Source organism: Harpia harpyja, chromosome Z (genome assembly GCF_026419915.1).
Source record: "Harpia harpyja isolate bHarHar1 chromosome Z, bHarHar1 primary haplotype, whole genome shotgun sequence".
Classification (NCBI taxonomy): Eukaryota; Metazoa; Chordata; class Aves; order Accipitriformes; family Accipitridae; genus Harpia; species Harpia harpyja.
In genome coordinates this window covers 7163712-7182070 of record NC_068969.1, presented here as the reverse complement: position 1 = coordinate 7182070, position 18359 = coordinate 7163712, and the positions used below count along the sequence as shown (strand labels likewise).

Below are 18359 nucleotides of genomic sequence, written 5' to 3'. Positions count from 1 at the left end.
TTACTACTGGCTGTCATGTTAGTTGTCTTCATAGGTACTGGAGGTTACAATATTAAAGCTAGAGGCAGGGAAAGAGACAGGTTGTGCATTTAAAATTTTATTTTACAAATTCAATTCCCTTTGACTTCTTTATCCTTTAAAAAGAACACGTGCTTTTTCTGTAGTGATGGTACATGACAATGCCTGTGCATGTCTAGGAACACAACCTAGATGCAAAGAAAGGGAAGAGCTAAGATGCCTATTTCTCTAAATGACCCTGGTATTGGGCACTTTTCATTCGTAAAAGGAATTAGTATTTGTAAGGCAAAGGGATTTCTCCAGCTGGGACCATGGTAACCATGGCTGTGTTCCTTTCAAACATTTTCAGACTTATTTTATCCAGTTACCAAATACTTTCCACCACCTTGGTGATTGCCTTAGCAATAAAACACAAAAGCAAAGGCTCTGCTTAAAAGCAGTACAGGGCCCCCTGCCCCCCAGCACTTTAACTTGGCAATTTACAGAACCTGGAGGGCTTTTGGTGCTACAAAAATTAGTAATTGTTTCTCCCTTCTAAATTTTCACAACTATTTAATGTAATAGCTTAGAGCCTATCACACCATAGCCTTGGCATAGATTTCGTTACCATATTTAGTATGTGACCATACCAAAAACCTTTTGCTATGACAAATTCAAACCAAAACTTTTTTTTTTTTGACACCCCTTTGTATACAAAACTTGGTATCCATCCTTCTTTGCATCTATAAAAAGCAACTTTTTGAAGTTTCATTAAGAGAATAAAAACTAAACTAAACAGTTTCTCTTCTGAGAAAGTGATAGCCTGGTTCACATTTTAACATGAAAAATATTACTACAAGCTCTAACGTTTTTTGCAAGTTCACCTCCTTATTCCAGCAAAGGAGGTCAATGGATAAATGTAAGCTGGTTCAATCTATCAAATGAGATATAAAACAGTCCTTTTCTCTAGGAAAAAGGTTCTGGTCAGAACTTCACGTTTTCTTCAAGAAATTTCAGATGGCGTGCTTTCACACTGTAACTTGCATACTTGTCTCCCATATGCTCCCGCAACTGCAGCTATTTAGAACACACACACAAAAAAAAAAACCACCACAAAATTTATTAACATTGAAAAAAGCAGGAACTACCAAAATATTAACAAAAAAAATACCAAAGCACTCAAGTGAAAGCAGCATGTGAAGTTTGACAACATAGATGGGAGGGAAGAAAAATGGAAGAGTCTTTGTTGTCCAAAGGCAAGAGAGTTCCAAATCCCACCTGACAATTTAAAATATAGATCAGATCTTCACAGGTTATACTTACCCATGCAGTACTTCATTTGTAACCAAGTTTTGAATCAAATGAGCTTGAGATACTGCTCACTCACCTCTGTTAGGAACAGACATTAAACTGTTTCTCACTTTGAACATAAGGGGCACAAGGCAAGTAATTTGAGGCAAAAAATTATGGCTCAAAAGAAATTATTATTGGAGAAATGCTACAGAGTAAATTTGCATCCCTTGCATCTTCTAGAAACTCAGGGACCACGGTACAATTCTAAAGCTCCTATGCTTTCTGAAGAATCTGTGATTGAACGTAGTCTACATTCAGAATCAAACTTTTTTAAGATTGAAAATGACAATATACTTAGGCCTTTGCCTGCCAACGACTACTTTTTGAAATCAAGGTTTGCACTACTGTATCAATATCTAAAAAAAAGGCAGGGAGGGGAGAGGGAGGAGTAAAGACCCTGCTCATTTATCCAGGTTTATAAAGAAATGGAACAATTTTATTATGAAAGACATTCACCTCTCTCTCCATTTCATCATCTTCTTCCATGATGCTGTATGCCTTTTCAAGAAGTTTCACTCCCAATCCTTGCACCAAATCAGATCTCAGGATTTCAACCATTCTCCTAATCTTGTCAGGAACTGATAACATATCTATTAAAAAAACAAACAAACAAAAAAAAAACCAAAACCCAATGCAGTCATAATTACTTTCAGTATAGTCAATTTTCATACTCTATGCAGAAGAAGAATATGGGATGACTGTTAGGTATTACCACAGAATTCCAGCTGACCATTTGCATGAAGTAACTGTTATCTGAACTGGCTAGCTATAATGATCAACAAACATGGTGAATCAGAAGCATTCAGATGCTAACTGTTAAAACATTGATCAGTACAAAGTCAATGCAGATACAGTTTGCACAATTAGGTCCCTGAACTTCATTTCAGGTAGTTCCTTTATACTATATTACAAATATTATTTGAATGAAAAGTACTATTCTCTAATACTACACCACCACCCAAATATTGTAATAATTCAATCACTTGTACTTGCAGCAAATGTAAAAAAAGTTTAATCACTGTAAAACATTAATGGCATCATTTCTGTCATCTACCTGTCTCAAGAGTCTTTGAATCTTTTGCTCCCCAGCTGAAGCTGCCAAGAAGAGAGAGTCATTTTATAAGGGTAGGCCTCCATTAGGAACAGAACTGAGAATGCTAGCTTGCTCTTTTAATCACTGAAATCACCAACATTCCTTTCATAAGGATGGGTCACCTTCTGAAAATAAAATATCTGATCTAAATAAAGTAAGTTTCAGCTTAGAAATGCAGTAGCCCTGTCATCCCAAATGGTACTAAGTAAATAGCTGGAGGATCTCGCTATACAATACTTAAGAGTGAGAAAAACAGACAGAAAAAAAAAAGAAAACCCACGAAACTGAAATTTGTACCTTCAACACTCTGTCATACCTGTTTAGAGACAAACTCTTTTACTTTAGCTATGCAGAATCAACTTACCAGAGTAAAATCCAGTGTTCTCCCATTACTTTGCCTATCACCAGTCTAGTTACAAGTAGAATCCCTATCAATCATTTACAACAATAAGCACATGAAGGTCAGAGATTTCAAAAACCTACGCTCAGCTTTTTCACTTATTCTTGTTGTATAGTAAGTGCAGTCATACCAAATACAATTTTTTCTTGCTTTTTGGAATACATATACATACCTAAGGTCTAAATCAGACCTTAAATACGAAAAGTGATTCAATTCTTGCACGTGTATCTGTAGGAAAAATGAGCTTGCCCAAATTCTGCAATGAGGATGAACTTCTATACTCGTACAAACCTCCACTGTGTTTAATGCTTTGTGTACAATTTCAGCTCTATCCGTAATTCACAAAGCTTTACAGCTATCAAATCGTTTGAATACCTTAAAAATCTTATTTCAAAATACTCAACTCCAACTGTTCATTTTGGAAGCTTCTAAGTCACATGGGGAAAAAAATCATATTGCAGACCAGCTTTCTGTCTTCATTAATAGTTACACAGATCGATCACACATTCCTTTCACTGGCAAGTAAACAACAACTACAGCAGTTCTGCACACAAAATCATTTAGAAGGATGTCTACTTCTGTAAGCATTGTTGAGACTTGAGAAGAAATAAGAGTGGATTCTGTTGCCCACTAGCAGGTTTTCTTTGGTTATTAGCAGTCGACAATCATTCATTTAAAGCAACAACAGAGCAACAGACCTGAAGAAATCTCTTCAAATTTTAATTCCTCTGATTCATCAGGTGATTTTCCATGCAAAATCAAAGTGTCTCGATATTTTCTATGAAGTTTAAACTCTGGGGCTGGAGTCGAGGTTACACAGTATTCAGAGTTCTCCTTAGAGTCCATTTTCAGCGTCCATGTCATTAGCTGCACCAAGTCATTCATTTCATTCATATTGCTTTTTCTAGTAGAGGAGAAATAAGATTTACTTCAGTCACCATTCATGATGCAATTTTCACCTTGCATTCAGAGGACTTTAAATAAGTTTAGTGAGGTCCTGCTAAGTATTCCATGTTAAATTATTTCTTGTGGGGCAGTTTTATCAATAGCAACGTTAGCAGTATTTCATCTAACAAAGGCTCAGAGCCCGTTCACCTAGCAACAATTCACAATCCTATTGGCTACTGCTACCTGTGTAGCTGCACCTGTGGTAATGCAACAAATAATATTTTTTGAAAAGTTGCTTACACTGACAAAATCAGAAATAAATTCAGCCTCATTCACAGTGGGAAGGAAGCATATCGGCACCTTCTAACTCATGCTTTTAATGCATCCTGACAGTATATGTCCTTTGATGCTGGAATACTGATTTCCTGGGAAGCTACAGTTGACAAAAACCAGAGGTACACGTCCCAGAAAGTTCAGCATAGAAAGTTTATAGTCACAGAGAGACAACAATTAAATGGAGTTCGTTTTCTTTATGCATCACATACTTCAACTACTCACCACGTAGTGATGAAGTGTGAAAGCAATTCCTGCCATTTTTTCCCCCACTCCAAGTAAAGGTCCAATATAGCAGTGAAAACTCTTGCACAGCATTGAACAAAATACTTACCTCTCCTTGGAATCACCATCAGACTTATCTGTAGAGCTTGTGGAAGAGCTTAACTCATCATCAGACAGGCAATGGGTTTCTCTCTTTCTCTAAGTGAAGAGGGAATAAATGACAAAAATTCTAATAGCTGAAAGTAATTTATCAATATGGCATGAATTACTGTTCTTACATGCAAGAAACACTTTCAACAGCATGTTTTTACAGACTCTGCTTGGTAATATTTATAAGGTGTAACCTTTGGTTTTAAAAACAAGCTAATACACAGGACATCATCAACACACTTTATGAAATGCTTATGTGACTAGCATTACATCTCAGTCATGCAGTTTTAACCACTATAAATGCTTCACCAAGTGCCTCTATTAAAAACAATTAAATCATATATCTGTGTCAGTTCTTTGCCAACTATATTATAGAGTCATTACCCTTAGCCTGTCTATTGGTCTTTAATACACATTTAAAAACAGTATTTAAAACAGTTTTATCAGTTCAGTAAGTTCCCAGCATTCCCTAAAATATACACAGATTTTAACCACTTGTGTCTCTACAGTCTTGTGTTCAGTGCATAGCATAATATGCAAAAACATCACTAGCATATGCACATACAACTAGTGCATACGAACCTTATGTAATCTCAGTTTGTGAATGCAGATGAAGCTTTTGCATTTAGATACCAGTTATAAGCATACACACATAGGTAAAACATGCAAAATACTTTCCATGCAAGTACTGGGCTGAGGAAAATAGAGCCTACACTTTGAATTTCAGACTAATATTTCTTCACTGTTACTCTTCTGCATTTATTGGTATTAATAATGTTCCCCTGATGTTGCAGAAGATTGTCAAATGTATGTTTAAAACCTTAAAAAAGACTTTCTAATTAGACAAGGAAGAGAATGTTAACAAAAACTATTCACTTTTCGTCTAGCAACTATTCCTTATTGCCAGCACATAAATGTATGCACTTAGCATGACTACAGATTAAAAAAATAAAAACATTCAACCACCACTATCAAAGCAAAATTAGATGTACCAGGCTAAAGGGAGTGTGTTGTTAATAGAAATTTAGCAACTAAAGGAGAGTTCAGGATAAACTTTTTCTCTTCCAAAATAAAATACACAATGCAATCTAGAGAGCCCATGTAACAATCATTAGGAGTTCCCTAGTTTTTGTCCCTGACAAGTGGAGTGAAAACACACAGAGCCTCAAACATTAAACTGACCTTGCCAGACAAAAAAGTGGATTAAAGATCCGTACTCTACCCCAGGACCTACAAAGCAATATTTACAGAGAACTGTGCACTCTTACTGACTGAGAGTTTCTTCCACACATAGATTTTTTTTTTTTTTAAATATCATTTTCTTCCCAAATTGTGCCTGCATTTAAAGATTTCAAAAGGAGATGACCCCAGTTTACCTGAGAAATACTGGGATCTGATGAGGACTGAGCAACTTTAACATGATTTTCCATATGTGATTTTGCTTCAACTACTGCACTATTTGACGTTCGTCCTGCTGGAATCACTGGAAGGATGACATTTTTACAATATTTACAACTTAGCTGCATGTATTTTCAATTAGTTTCATGTTCATGCAAGGAAAAAAAAAAAAAAATCTATCAACTGGCAGAAGACAGGCAGGTAGGCATTCCGTTAAGAGAAAACACTGAAGCTTCTATCTGAAAGGTGTATATTCTGCGCTTCATGTACATTTCAAAGACAAGTTGTCACCACTAAACACAATTGAACATAACTAAGAAGCAGAAAAATACACACATGTTAACAGAAATTTTTATGTTACACAGAACTAGACCCTTAGTGCATCTTTCTGAAGATAGTAGTGAAGAACTGACAAGAATTTCTAATTTCTTCACAAAGAAGTTATTAGCCTACTTATACATAAAATGTTAACATGCAAACATGAAAGTTACCAGAGGGAAACATCTCCTCCCGAGACTGTTTTAGCCTCCTTCGTTCTCTTGCTGACAAGGGCCGCTCCTTTAAAAGAAGTTAATTTGATATTAATTAGCAATTGTCATTACGGCTTTTGTTATCTAATCACCTATAAAGCAAAAAATCCTTTTCAACTGACATGGAAGAGAGAGCTATTAGAGTAGACCTTCTGATCATCTAATAAATGCTTCATTATTTATTACAAAATGGTCTTGGTCAATGAGACTAATATGCACTCTAGAAAAGGAGCTTCTGACCTCCGTGGTTCAGCAAGGCAGCTTCTCATCCCACACTGACCAGGTGCTTGACAGGACTTCCATTAGATAGGAAGCTACTATACATTCCTTTACTCACTATGCATGCACTCAGAGAACAAACTGCTCAGAAGGAATGAGAGACAAGAATAAGCTGACGCAGTATTCAGCACTAACCTTTGAAATAGCAACTTGACTGGTTTTGGTGCTATTTACAGATTCAGAGGCTTCAGCACCATGCTGCTCTGCACACCTCTGTGTTGCCTTTCCGTTTGCGTCAGAAGGAAAAGGTAAAGGCCGAGGAGCAACTGTTCTGAACTTGAAAGAGAAGCGAGCAAGAATTTATACCTTTTTTATTAAAAGTTAAAGTACTCTGCAATCTAGAAGACATTCTTGCATGGTAAGGCTCAATGCCAGAGGTTTCAGATCCTACTGTAACCTCTTCACATCTCCCAACCTCATCCCTCCCTCTCCACACCTGTTTGCATCCACTTCCCTTCCCTCCATCCCTAAATCTTGTCCCCCCTCCTCCCAGACTATTTTTAAGCCAATGCCTTTGCAACAACTGTCCCCACCCTCAAATAGCAAAACCCAAGAGAGAAACAGGGTATCAATCACCAATCACCCTCTTCTCTATCCTTGTATAGCCAGTGTCTTTCCCCAAAGAAATCCCTCTGCTCAGTGTGGAAGCATTGACAGAAGCCCTATCTTATGTGCATGACAAGATTTTCTTCCTCGACTTTGCACTCATAAGCTCAGGGCAGCCATTACGCATGTCCGCTCTAAAGTACTAGTAATCTACTACCCACTACAAGTAGCCTTATCCACAACAGTCAGGAAAAGTACTGCTATTTATTTTGTAGTCACAAACAGTGAGAAGTCCTGATGGGAATTGCTAGGAAAGACACTAGCACAGCAAAGGCAAAGCCCACAGTTCACTCTGTTTCCTTGACCCCATGTGGCACACCCACCTCACACCTGTGAGGGTTATTGAGATTTTCAAAGATTTACAGACTGCTTCTAAAGGACATCTTGAGTGTTCTGCATTTTGTTACCAATGAAGTTATACAGATACAGATGAAACAAGAACAGCATTAAAAACCCCACCCTTTTAAAAAAAATAGGTCCCATTTTTAAAAAGTAAAAAACGCAAGATTCTTAAAGGAAAGAGGAAAATTATTTTTTTAGTATCTGCACCTTCTCCGAACAGACTTCAGCTAGCTCTCTTCTCTTCTGCCATCGCTGCCGTGAGAGAGAGGGTTCACTGACAGAGCTATGAGGCTGCAAGTGGGAGGTATTTTTTTCCTGAGCATCTCCTGAAGCTCCATGACAGACATCATCCTAATAAGTAAAAGTATTTTTAAAAAAATGTAGACATGCCATTTCCAGATTTACACATACACACCTTTTAAAAAAAAAAAAATCAACACAGGCCACTTTACTATTTGGACTGCATCCACCTTAACATATCAGTTATAACCACAATAAACTCTTACTTGATAGACAGTTAGAAAAAATACCTGCTGTACCAGCATTTTTAAGCTACTAAACCTTCAAAGAAGGACACTTACTTGAATTACAACAGGAACAAACGGTGCTAGCAGCTTTTCAGTAGAATCCAAGCTCTACAATAGATAATGATTTCTCATTAGAAAAGTGTGTATGAAAATCTCACTGTAGACCAAAATGCAATGAAAAGGCAACTACCACCTATTATCCCCCCCATCCAAATCAGGACCAACTCAAGATTAGCCAGAACATTTCCATCATCTAGATGCAAGCCTAAAATTACTTCATGGTGCTGCCTTTGCAAATCTGAAGCCAAGGCTCCTAACTACTTAAGCATCTCAATAGTTGCATCAGCAGCATCCTACTTTGACAGAAAAACACATGCAGCAGCAATCTAAATTTTAAGAGCTGGCCGTTTGTTAAATCTATTTCAAAGTCTATTTCAAGTAAGCATAAATGCATTACCAGGTCAGTTTGCTTTTGGTCTTTTGATACAGGCTGCAGGAGTTTCAAAGTGTCACCATCGTCTTCTATAGCATCTGCAGAAGACTGCTTAGACTCAACATTTTCAGCTTTAAAAGCTTGCTTTGCTCTTTGCTGTAGTCCATCTTCCTTAATTGGTGGGCTACTGGATGTTATTTTAGAACTCCCTGGAACATTTAAATACTTTGCTTTATTATTCTCTGGAATATGCTCACTGCCACACTTCTCGCTTCCATACTTCGTCCTTCCAGATGGTAAGATATCAATATTCACTTCACTAACTGTAGCTAAGGAGTCTCCCAGGTTGTTCAAATCATTATTGCTTGGTTTTCTTTCCAACTCAACAGCTGGTTTCTCTGAGGGACAAAATTTGGTGGCTTTATATTTGATGATGCAATCTTCTTCATTCTGGAATTAAAAGGAAAACAAAAAAATTAATTACCGTTTGGGTATTATGCACATATTAAAGAATACTCTAAGCACCAAAGGAAAATCATTAACATACCAGAGTACACAAACTGCAAGGAAATTATGATCAAGTACAGATTAAGATCCTCAAAAAAGCTGCAACCCACATTTTTAAAGAGATAGGTGATTTGCAAATACAGTGTGTATTTCAGGCATTGGTTTATAAACATGCAGTACACCTACTTTTCACCAGGACCATGAAAGAAAAGTTGTACTCCCTTGGCTCTTCTACAAGGGAGGAGCCAACAAGTACCAACAGTTTTTAAGATGTACACCTCCATGTACATTCAGTATTTCAGCATTGAAAGCTTAAACCCAGAATAGCAGACTCATTACAGAAAATAAAAAAACATGCACAAGATTAACCATTACAAAAGATTTGTTCTAACCATTGGAAAGAATTCCAACAATAAACAATGTTTGGTTGTAACTATAATTAGTTTTTTTCCAGTCAAAAACATGTATTTAAAAAATTATTACCACTCGCCATCATATATTTGAAAAAATATTTGACCTCAAATACTCCACAAGTAACTCAGTGACCCACAAATGAAAAACCAGATGTTCTTTAGTTAACATCTTATAATTAAGACACTGCAATTAGTTTTACTGATCTACAGCTGCTTATTTACTTCCACTCTTGCCTAAACACAATTCCTTCCTTAATACGAATTTTACACATTGCTAGGAATCAGATCTATGTTCTCACGAATGCTCAAGGCACTTCTTATAAAGCTGGTTTTCTTCTCTAGAAAAAGCAAGTGGGTTTTGTTTTGTTTTTTCTTAAAGAAAAAAAAAAAATCTCTTACAACTTTGTATTTCTTGGCTTGCTCAGAGGAGTGGTTTTGGTGTGTAACGTTCCTGATATGAGATTCATTCTTTACTGAGACCACAGAACAAGGATCTTTAGGTTTAGAATTCACTGTTTTCCTATTACTTCTGGCTGCTTTCCTGTAAAGAAAATAAAAGTTGCTCATTCAATCACGATCAACAAAACCTTAAGATATTTCTTTAGATTATACTAATGAAAAAATTCCACTCCAAAAAACAGCTTACAGAGAGTATAAGATACTGGGCTTTTTCAACAGACTGTGCACAACATACTCATTTTCATCTTGATAAAAAGGAGCTTAAAAACACCATTCAGACTCTGCCAGCAATGTACACTTGTTCTGCATAACACCAAGATCAGTCCTATCTGGAAGCAGTAAAATAACTGACTAAACCTGACAAATAAAAATAACTATATCAGTGAATATCAAAAGGAACTTAGTATTACAACTCTCAGCTGATAAATGCCTTAAAGAACCATATGGAAATGGTTCCTTTCACTTCCTTGAAAATACTGGTGTTACTTTTTTTTTTTTTTTAAACTCTCTGAATAAGCTGTGCAATCCTAACTTTCGCAGTTTTATTCTGCATTTGCAGAAAAAACTAGTTTCCATTCTAATTCCCTCCTATTTCTCAAAGAATCTAAAGAAACTCATATGTTCATATGCTTTGTAACTGCACATAACTAATTTTATCCTGCTACAAAAAATAGGAAAAGTTATAAAACAAAGACCACAGTAACATGAATATTTTGCACAGAATCACTCAAATGAAAATATCTTACGCCTTCGTGGCTTCCAAAAACAAAGAAATTTGGTGCTTGATATATGGCTGTCGTAATATGCTTTTCACACTAGGTCTTTCCTCAGGTTTTTTACTGAGCATAGTTCGTATTATTTCAACCAACTGGGGGCTGTAATCCTTTGGCATGGGTGGCAACTGTAAAAGGAAACGGAAGTCTGATATTATTTAACAAATTTGTCAATAGGGGCTACTGCTAGATTATTTATGCATGACAGTTACATTCAGCTATGTACTCTGCATAAAAAATAGTCCCGTTGTTCATATGCTGAAAGTTACCCAAGTGCTTAACATCAAACAGAATATAGAAATTCTAAGTGTTTTGTCTAAGAACTGTTTGTAATTTTTTATTAATATCAGCAGTTAAAGTTCTGTGGATAGGCTTAAAAATTTATTTAAAATAAATCCATATTAACTTCATTAAATGCCAAAGCAAGACAGATACTTAAATAAGCTAGTCTTACCTAACAGGAAAATGGCATCACATAAATAGTGATGTAATTTTTTGCACAACGCTTAAACCAGAAACAAATTAAGAAAGTAAGTCATCTCAGAACTTTGAAAATTAATCAATATACTAGTTACACAAAAGGGTAACAAGAAACCCTAGCTATATCTACAAACGAGTAACTCCCTGGGTCTGATATTACATCATATACTATCATGAAATACCAGTCTTACAACATACATGATGATGCATGTAACATGCAAAATATTTTTAACTCCATGCAGTATTTCTGACTGGAAAAGATAATCTCAAGTTCTAGATGGAAAATCCAAGCACAGATAAAAAAAATTGAAACATTTTTACCTTTCCTTCAATAATTCGATAAACCAAAGAGTTCATGTCTTTAGCATTAAAGGCATGTTTCAGTGTAGCCATTTCATAAACGCAGCAGCCTAATGCCCAAACATCAGACTGAAAAAAAGGGGAAAAAAAAGTTTTAGGAACTTTTTATTAATTGTAGAAGTTTTATCTCCAGACTTAGTCACCTGCTTTCAAAGAGGCCTTTAATGACAGTAAACTAATTAAGACCACTCCATTGCAAACTTTTGGCTTCGGTCACACTATTTTATTTTTAATTTTGATCAACTGTATTATTTTCTTCCAAATATCACCAGATTTTTCTGAAAAGAAGTGTAAAAAGTTGCTGCTTCTAGGAGGTTTTGTTTGGGTGGGGGTTTTTTTAGGTACAATATCAGTTCTAACTGGCAAATGAAAATCTTTTGATTTTTCATTGAAAGAACAGTTTTCCCTCAGCTCTTGCTCATTGTAGACAGTCATATTTATGATGCGTGTGGTTTGCAGAAAGAGCTGAGCAGGTATACACGAGCACGTTTGCTTTATTTTGTTTTATTTTAAATTCACAGCAACTCTGCTTATTTCTCTACTTAATTTTTTCTTAATGCTGCTGTTATGTCTAATACAGACTTTTGAGTATAAAGCTTCCTGTCTGTTATATAATAAATTTCGAAAATGCAGCTAACATAGACTGATATTTTTGTTTACATTGGCATAGTGTGATAGGTACATGCAGCCTGCTGAACACCTTGGCTGGGATAACTTATCACATACTATGAATTCCCACTTACTGCAGCAAACACAGTTCCAGAAATAAAGGTTCCTGCAAATCTCTTTCCTATTTTTTTGTTTGGTCTTCGGGGACGTTAAAAAGAGTTGGAAGCAATACGAAATTAAAAACAATAGATAAGATCGTAATGTTCTCAAACAAACAAAATAAGTTGTCTAATGAAATAGAAACGACATTTGCAATAACATACTCTACCTTGTAGTTGTAGGGTTTGTTAGAAAAAAGTTCGGGGCTCATGTAGTATGGTGTGCCTATGAGAGTGCTGGCCATGTCATATTGGTTTTCCAACACTCTGGCTATTCCCAGGTCACCCACTTTGATTATATTTGTTCGTGTCAGAAAAACATTTTGAGTTTTAAGATCTCTGTGCAGAATGTGCTTTTCATGTAAATACTGGGGGAAAAAAAACATATAAATAGAGTTAAGTAACTCCTAATTGGTTTTTCTACACCGAAAAGTAAAATCACATTACACAAGTCAAAGAGGAAAAATACAAATGCAGAAAAGACACATACATCACTATCAAAGTCAGGAATGCTCCTGCTAAAGACAGTATTAGTGAATTAACATTAAGAATGACTGATATAGGCAGGGACCCAAAACTTGGCACTGCTTTACTGAAATCTCCCTGTGTGGCTCTAACAAGCCAGCACAAAAGAGGAAATAAAAATGTAAAGTCAAGGCTCAGACTTTAACTCACTTTCTCCTGCCTCCATTTCTTGACAATCATTTCTCAGTCTTAAGTATCAAATTTCAGTGGAAAATACAATGTGAGCTTTGTGTAAAGAGGGAAGAAAATTAGTCTTATAATAAACAAGAACAGGCAGTACTGTAGACTTGGCGTATGTCTGATCACAACAGACAATTTTAAGATAGAATCTTCTGTCCAATTTCTTATTTCTTAGTGTTAACATTTATATCTGGTCTTTATTACTATAACAATTGTCTTTAAAGTTTGATAACCTCCAGTTACGATATTTCAATAGAGTGAGATAAGATTTAATAGAAGTGAGGAATTAATAGTCTAAATTTACCATTGAAAAACACCAGCAAAACTACAGAACACAAAATGCTTCTGAAATAATCTTTTTTTTTTTTTTTAAACTACACTTTGTAAATTTAATGTAAAATTTCAAACCAGAGAAGCATTTCAGACTAGAACTGCAAACACCCTGGAGGTTACCACTGTCTAGTGTGATACAGAGGTGTAGACATAAAATACGACAGCAATTTCTTACCTAAAATAGTTAATTTGACTGCAATGTCCTGTGAACATTTTTAATGTACTAATAACCACTGTATTTAGATGCTAACCCAGCCAAACTGGAATTCAAAGCCTGCAGCCTAACTGTGGAATTTTTAAATGCAGAAAGAGCCAAATTATATCTGAAGGTGACAAAGTTATACTTCATTTTACCTGCAGTGCCATGGCAATCTGGACAAACCACTCCACCACCTGATTCTCAGGCAAAAGTTTGCCCTTCTGCTCTTTAAGTTTGTGATACAGATCTCCTCCCTCGCAGAATCCCATAACAATATATAATAGGCCATCCTCCCCCTGCCAGGACTCTCTGTAGGTGACTATGTTCGGGTGTTTCAGCTGGGATAACAACTGTGCCTCTTGTTCTGCTGCTTTCCTCTCTCGGTTGGAAGCATTTTTAAGGTTTAACTTTTTGATGACATACTGTAAAAGAAATTGCAAGGTATATCATGAGAGATGAACTAACTATGCGGAAGCCCTAGGGAATTCCCCAAATCTAAAGGAAATACAGTATTTGAAATCTCCACATGTTATTCTATACGGAGACTGCAATTTGTCTAGCAGTTACATATCATTTCTACCATTACACCGTAAAAATGGAACAGGTGTGGCTATTCTATTCATCTCCCCAAATAAAACTCTGCACAGGAATTTTGTGGTGTTTTGCTTTCTTTTGACTGATGTTCACATTTTTTTTTCCCCCCACTCTCATTTTAAATGTGTTTCTATCATTCATGTCTTAAGCCTGAAATACCTGTTTGTGCATCACAGTTACTCTCAAAATGGGACATTTCAATAGTAACTTAAAAAATAAAACAACATTAGGGAAAGTATGCAGTCACATGCAAAAAATGATAATGGATGCCTAGGATAAAATTCATCTGGTTAGACTTATTTTGATCTTCTCTGCTAGAAAACCAAACCCAACTCCTTTCATTTAATTTTAAGGAAAGGTGGACTTTTCCTTTCACTTCTTCAGAAATGAAACATATGTTCTTTGTAAAAAAAAGAGAAACTCAAGAAATAACATCTCACAAATTTGGCGAACATAGATCATACATTTGAAGACCAAAAAAGTTGTTAAAATCTCAGTTTCAAGGCTTAGATTACAAATTCCCCATTGTCATATTCACAAGAAATACTTAACAGACCCGAATTTCTGAACACACAAAATAATGCTGAGCTTTTCAGGTCTGTTCGTTCTTTTCTTAAAAAACTTGTACCTGGCAGAAGACCTCCAAGGCAGAATTGACTTGGGATTAATTGCTTTGTACAAAAAGTCTAGAAAACAGTGAAGCATGGGAAAATGGGAAAAACGTCTCTATCGGGAAAAGAAATGTAGCAAGTAGAGATGCAGTTGGAGGGCAGGTACAGTTAGGGGCACATTGAAAAAATACTTTCTCAAAAACTTGAACGCAGATGTAATTTACTTTTTTTAAAACCTGACCTAAAACTATCTGTTGCATTTATGAGTTTCTGCATATGCAGGCTTAAACTTATTCAAGAAGAAATGAACTATTACAGGGAAGTAGAGACTCTTGGTCATGCTGAAAGAGCCAAAAGGTCTTATGCTCATTGCTAAATTTCTTTTATTCTGTATTAATATGAGTTTACAATTTTTTAAAACTAGATATGAAAGCTGTTATTTACTTCCCTAATATGTACTACATCAAATGTATTTCTAAGGAATTTCAGGTTTTAGCAAAAATATACTTGAAGCCGAAGATGAGACAATAAAATCCATAGCACACATTCATCATACACAGCACCAATATTTAGGTCTGACCTGGCCCCCTTCCTGATATAAATTTTGTGGTAATCACTTTTAGTGCATCAGCATTCCACAGAACACTCATGCCATGGTATATACCTGACTCGACTCATACCTTAGAGCTCTTAAATCAAAATATCTAAAAAAAATTTTACTTACTCAATTTCAGTGTCCTCAGCAATTGTTTAGGTTGTCTACCTCCCAGGCTGGCCCTATTAATTTAGTCCAGCACATTTAATTAGTGTTGAGGAAGACTGCCCCCTATATACCAAGGGAACCAATTAGGCAGAAATCAACAGTACCTCCTGATTTTGTGTTTCAGAAGTCTGCTGGATATTAGACAAGCTACTCAATTCTTATAACCTGTGACGATGCACAGCTCCCAAGAGGAATATAAGAAATCTAATTGTGTACAGCATCATCTAACTTTAAAGTAAAATAGAAATGCTGTAACTACTGTGTTCTGTGTCACAAGTCAACTACAACTGTATCTTTGGGCATAGAAACCCAAAGCTTTTAGCTTCATATCAGCATCTATCTTTAGATGATATACAACCAAAAATGCAAAAAGCATGCACATAGCCTAACTTTAAACATGGCATTGGTTATATTTGGCTTAATGAGCATGTTATCCTGGCAAGATTCCCATGAAGTCTATTGAGATGCTCTTCTGCCTTATTTGATACCAAATTGTGTACAAATTGGGTTTGGTTTGTTGTTTTTTTTTTTTTTAAACATTTGGAGCCACTTGGCCTTCTCCACAAAAAAACCCACCATTCAGTTAACAGCAAATACGCTTAAATAAAATATAATTTCTTTCACAGAACATGTAGCACTATGCCAAAGTCACAACAAAAAATTTCAATCATCCTGCTACAGAAGAAAGTTTATAAAAGTTAGCAAAAGATAAGACACAGTAAAACACATCAAATATTTAAGATAAAATAACAACGATAAGGAAGCAAGGCTCTTGCCAATGTTAATAATCAGCAGCATGACAAAGAGGTGAAAGCCAAGGACCTGTATACGGTTGAAAGTCACCTCAATGCACTGTTTACTTTTAGGATGATGAGGTTAGCAACTCTTTGTGGACATTGGACTATGCACCGTGGTGACTAGCCCAGAGCGAACAAGTGCTGCCATTGCTGCTACCCAACCCACAGGTCGTATGGATTCGCCTTTGGATTCCAGCCTCTTCCCTGCCTTTGTCTGGAAAGGACGTGCCCTCTGATCACCACCAGCCACAAATGCTTCTCTCATCATCTCTAGTCAAATCCTGGGCATAAGGCTCACACCCAAGGTTTCTGCGGTACTTCTCTGTGGATGTTCTCCATGCCCATTTCTTTATCCTCTTGCCTTTTCTATCAAACACATCTGCTTTGGCCAGGCAAGACAGATTATTTCAAATTTCCAACAAAAAGGCAAAGAAAAAAATGCTTGCACTTCAAATCTGACATAACTTTGCCCGGTTCTGCTGCAGTCAACACAGCAAACACAAAGCCCATCTTCCTCCAGCAGAGTTGATGACAGCAAAAGCCAACACCAGAAGCTGTTTTCTTCCATCCTTGCTATCTTTTTTATCCCCACCACACATGCATGTCCTGAAGAGACTACACGAGCACTAACAAGCCAACAGCAACCTTTTCTGCTTCACGCTAAAAAAAGCGGGCTGTATTTTCCTGTCACCCAAAGGACTACCAAAACTAGGTTTTCCTCCCCAAAACAAGACATTATACATTTAACAAAACCCCAATAAGCAGTTTTATTTAAATGAAAAAAAAAAAAAGTGAGGATTTTTGGGGTTTGGTTTGGGTTTTTTTGAGATTAAAAGGGGCGGGGGGGGGGGAGTCTTCTCCACACCGTTAATAAAAGTCTTCACAGACAAGGGAGGAAAACAGGAACACCTCAACGGGCGAGCCCAGCTCATGTGGCTGCGGTCGCACCTCAACACCAGGCCTCCGGCACGGCTGCACCCTGACACCAGGCCACAACCCTGGCCGTGCCCGGGGCGGTCGTCAGGGCCACACGCCAAGGCCGGGCCACAGGTCGCACCCCCCAACCAGGCCACGGCCCCAGCGGCACCCCCAGACCAGGCCACGGCCATTCCCCTCACACCGAGCCTCGGCCACAGCCGTGCCCCCCTGCGACTAACCCTTCGCTACCTGCTTGCTGTCCTGCTGGTGCCGCACGAGGCTCACCTCCCCGTAGCTGCCCTTCCCCACGGCTCGGAGGAAGCAGTAGGCAGCCAGGGGCATCCTCCCGCCGCCCGGGCCCGGTCAGTGCCTGGCGGCCGGCGCCTCCGGAGCCAGCCCGCCCGGCAGCGCGGCCGCCGCTGCCATAGAGATCCCCAGGGCCCCCCACAGCCATAGAGAGTACGCCGTAGCGGCGTGCAGAGCGGACCGCCGCACGTCTCTATGGGGCGAGCGCTTCGCGGCGCTGCGGCGGCCATTTTGGAAGCGGGTGAGGCGGCCATGTTAAGAGTGGGCAGGGAGCTTGAGGGAGAGGTGAGGCAGACGGCAACCAGTCGTGGTGAGGCTGGCTTTCCCTCTTGTTACGGTCCGAGAAACAAAGCTGTCCCCTCAAAAACAGTGTCTGACGAGGGTCTTTGGCGTGCTGCTCCATGAGACCTGTGTGCTGAGCCTTGGGGAATAGCGGGGACAGGGACACGGTGACAGCCCTGTGGGCAGCTGTGCCACAACGCCCCACAGCCCCACAACGGGCCGCACCGCCCTGCTGTGCGCTCTGGGGCATGAGGTGGCCAGGGAGGCCGGGCAGAGCACAGCTGCTCTACAGAGCCATCCTCTCACCTTTGGATGGGCCAGAGAATTGGTTTTAAAAGCTCCAGACTGGTTTAAAAGGACCTCCTGGACCTGTGTCCCTCACACAGCTGCACATCTCAGAAAGCTGACTGCAGGAAAAACAGAAAATACCCCAAATTCTGTGAACTTGAATACTTTATTATCACTGAGCATTTAACTCCCAGACCTCAAAGGTTGTGTTTCATACAACGGAGGAGATGAAACCAGTTGAAAAGATTAA

At 37.9% G+C, this 18359-nt stretch overlaps 1 protein-coding gene across 3 annotated transcripts; it reads right to left on the bottom strand.

The window, feature by feature from the left end:
- Nucleotides 1-81: 81 nt before the first annotated feature.
- On the bottom strand, nt 82-17697 carry NEK4 (NIMA related kinase 4). 3 transcript variants are annotated; one of them, XM_052777432.1, is made up of 16 exons: nt 17483-17697; nt 13706-13972; nt 12484-12681; nt 11508-11615; nt 10680-10834; nt 9874-10015; nt 8579-9004; nt 8176-8229; nt 7802-7945; nt 6782-6922; nt 6329-6395; nt 5816-5922; nt 4399-4487; nt 3542-3747; nt 1807-1940; nt 82-1074 (listed from the first exon to the last, which is right to left on the bottom strand). In XM_052777432.1, exons 1-16 carry the CDS (start codon nt 17573-17575, stop codon nt 982-984), a joined length of 2424 nt encoding a protein of 807 aa, XP_052633392.1. In that variant the 5' UTR covers nt 17576-17697; the 3' UTR covers nt 82-981. The 3 variants fall into 3 exon arrangements, with proteins under 3 accessions (XP_052633392.1, XP_052633393.1, XP_052633394.1); XM_052777433.1 differs by having other exon boundaries at nt 17519-17697; XM_052777434.1 differs by lacking the exon at nt 11508-11615.
- Nucleotides 17698-18359: the final 662 nt, after the last annotated feature.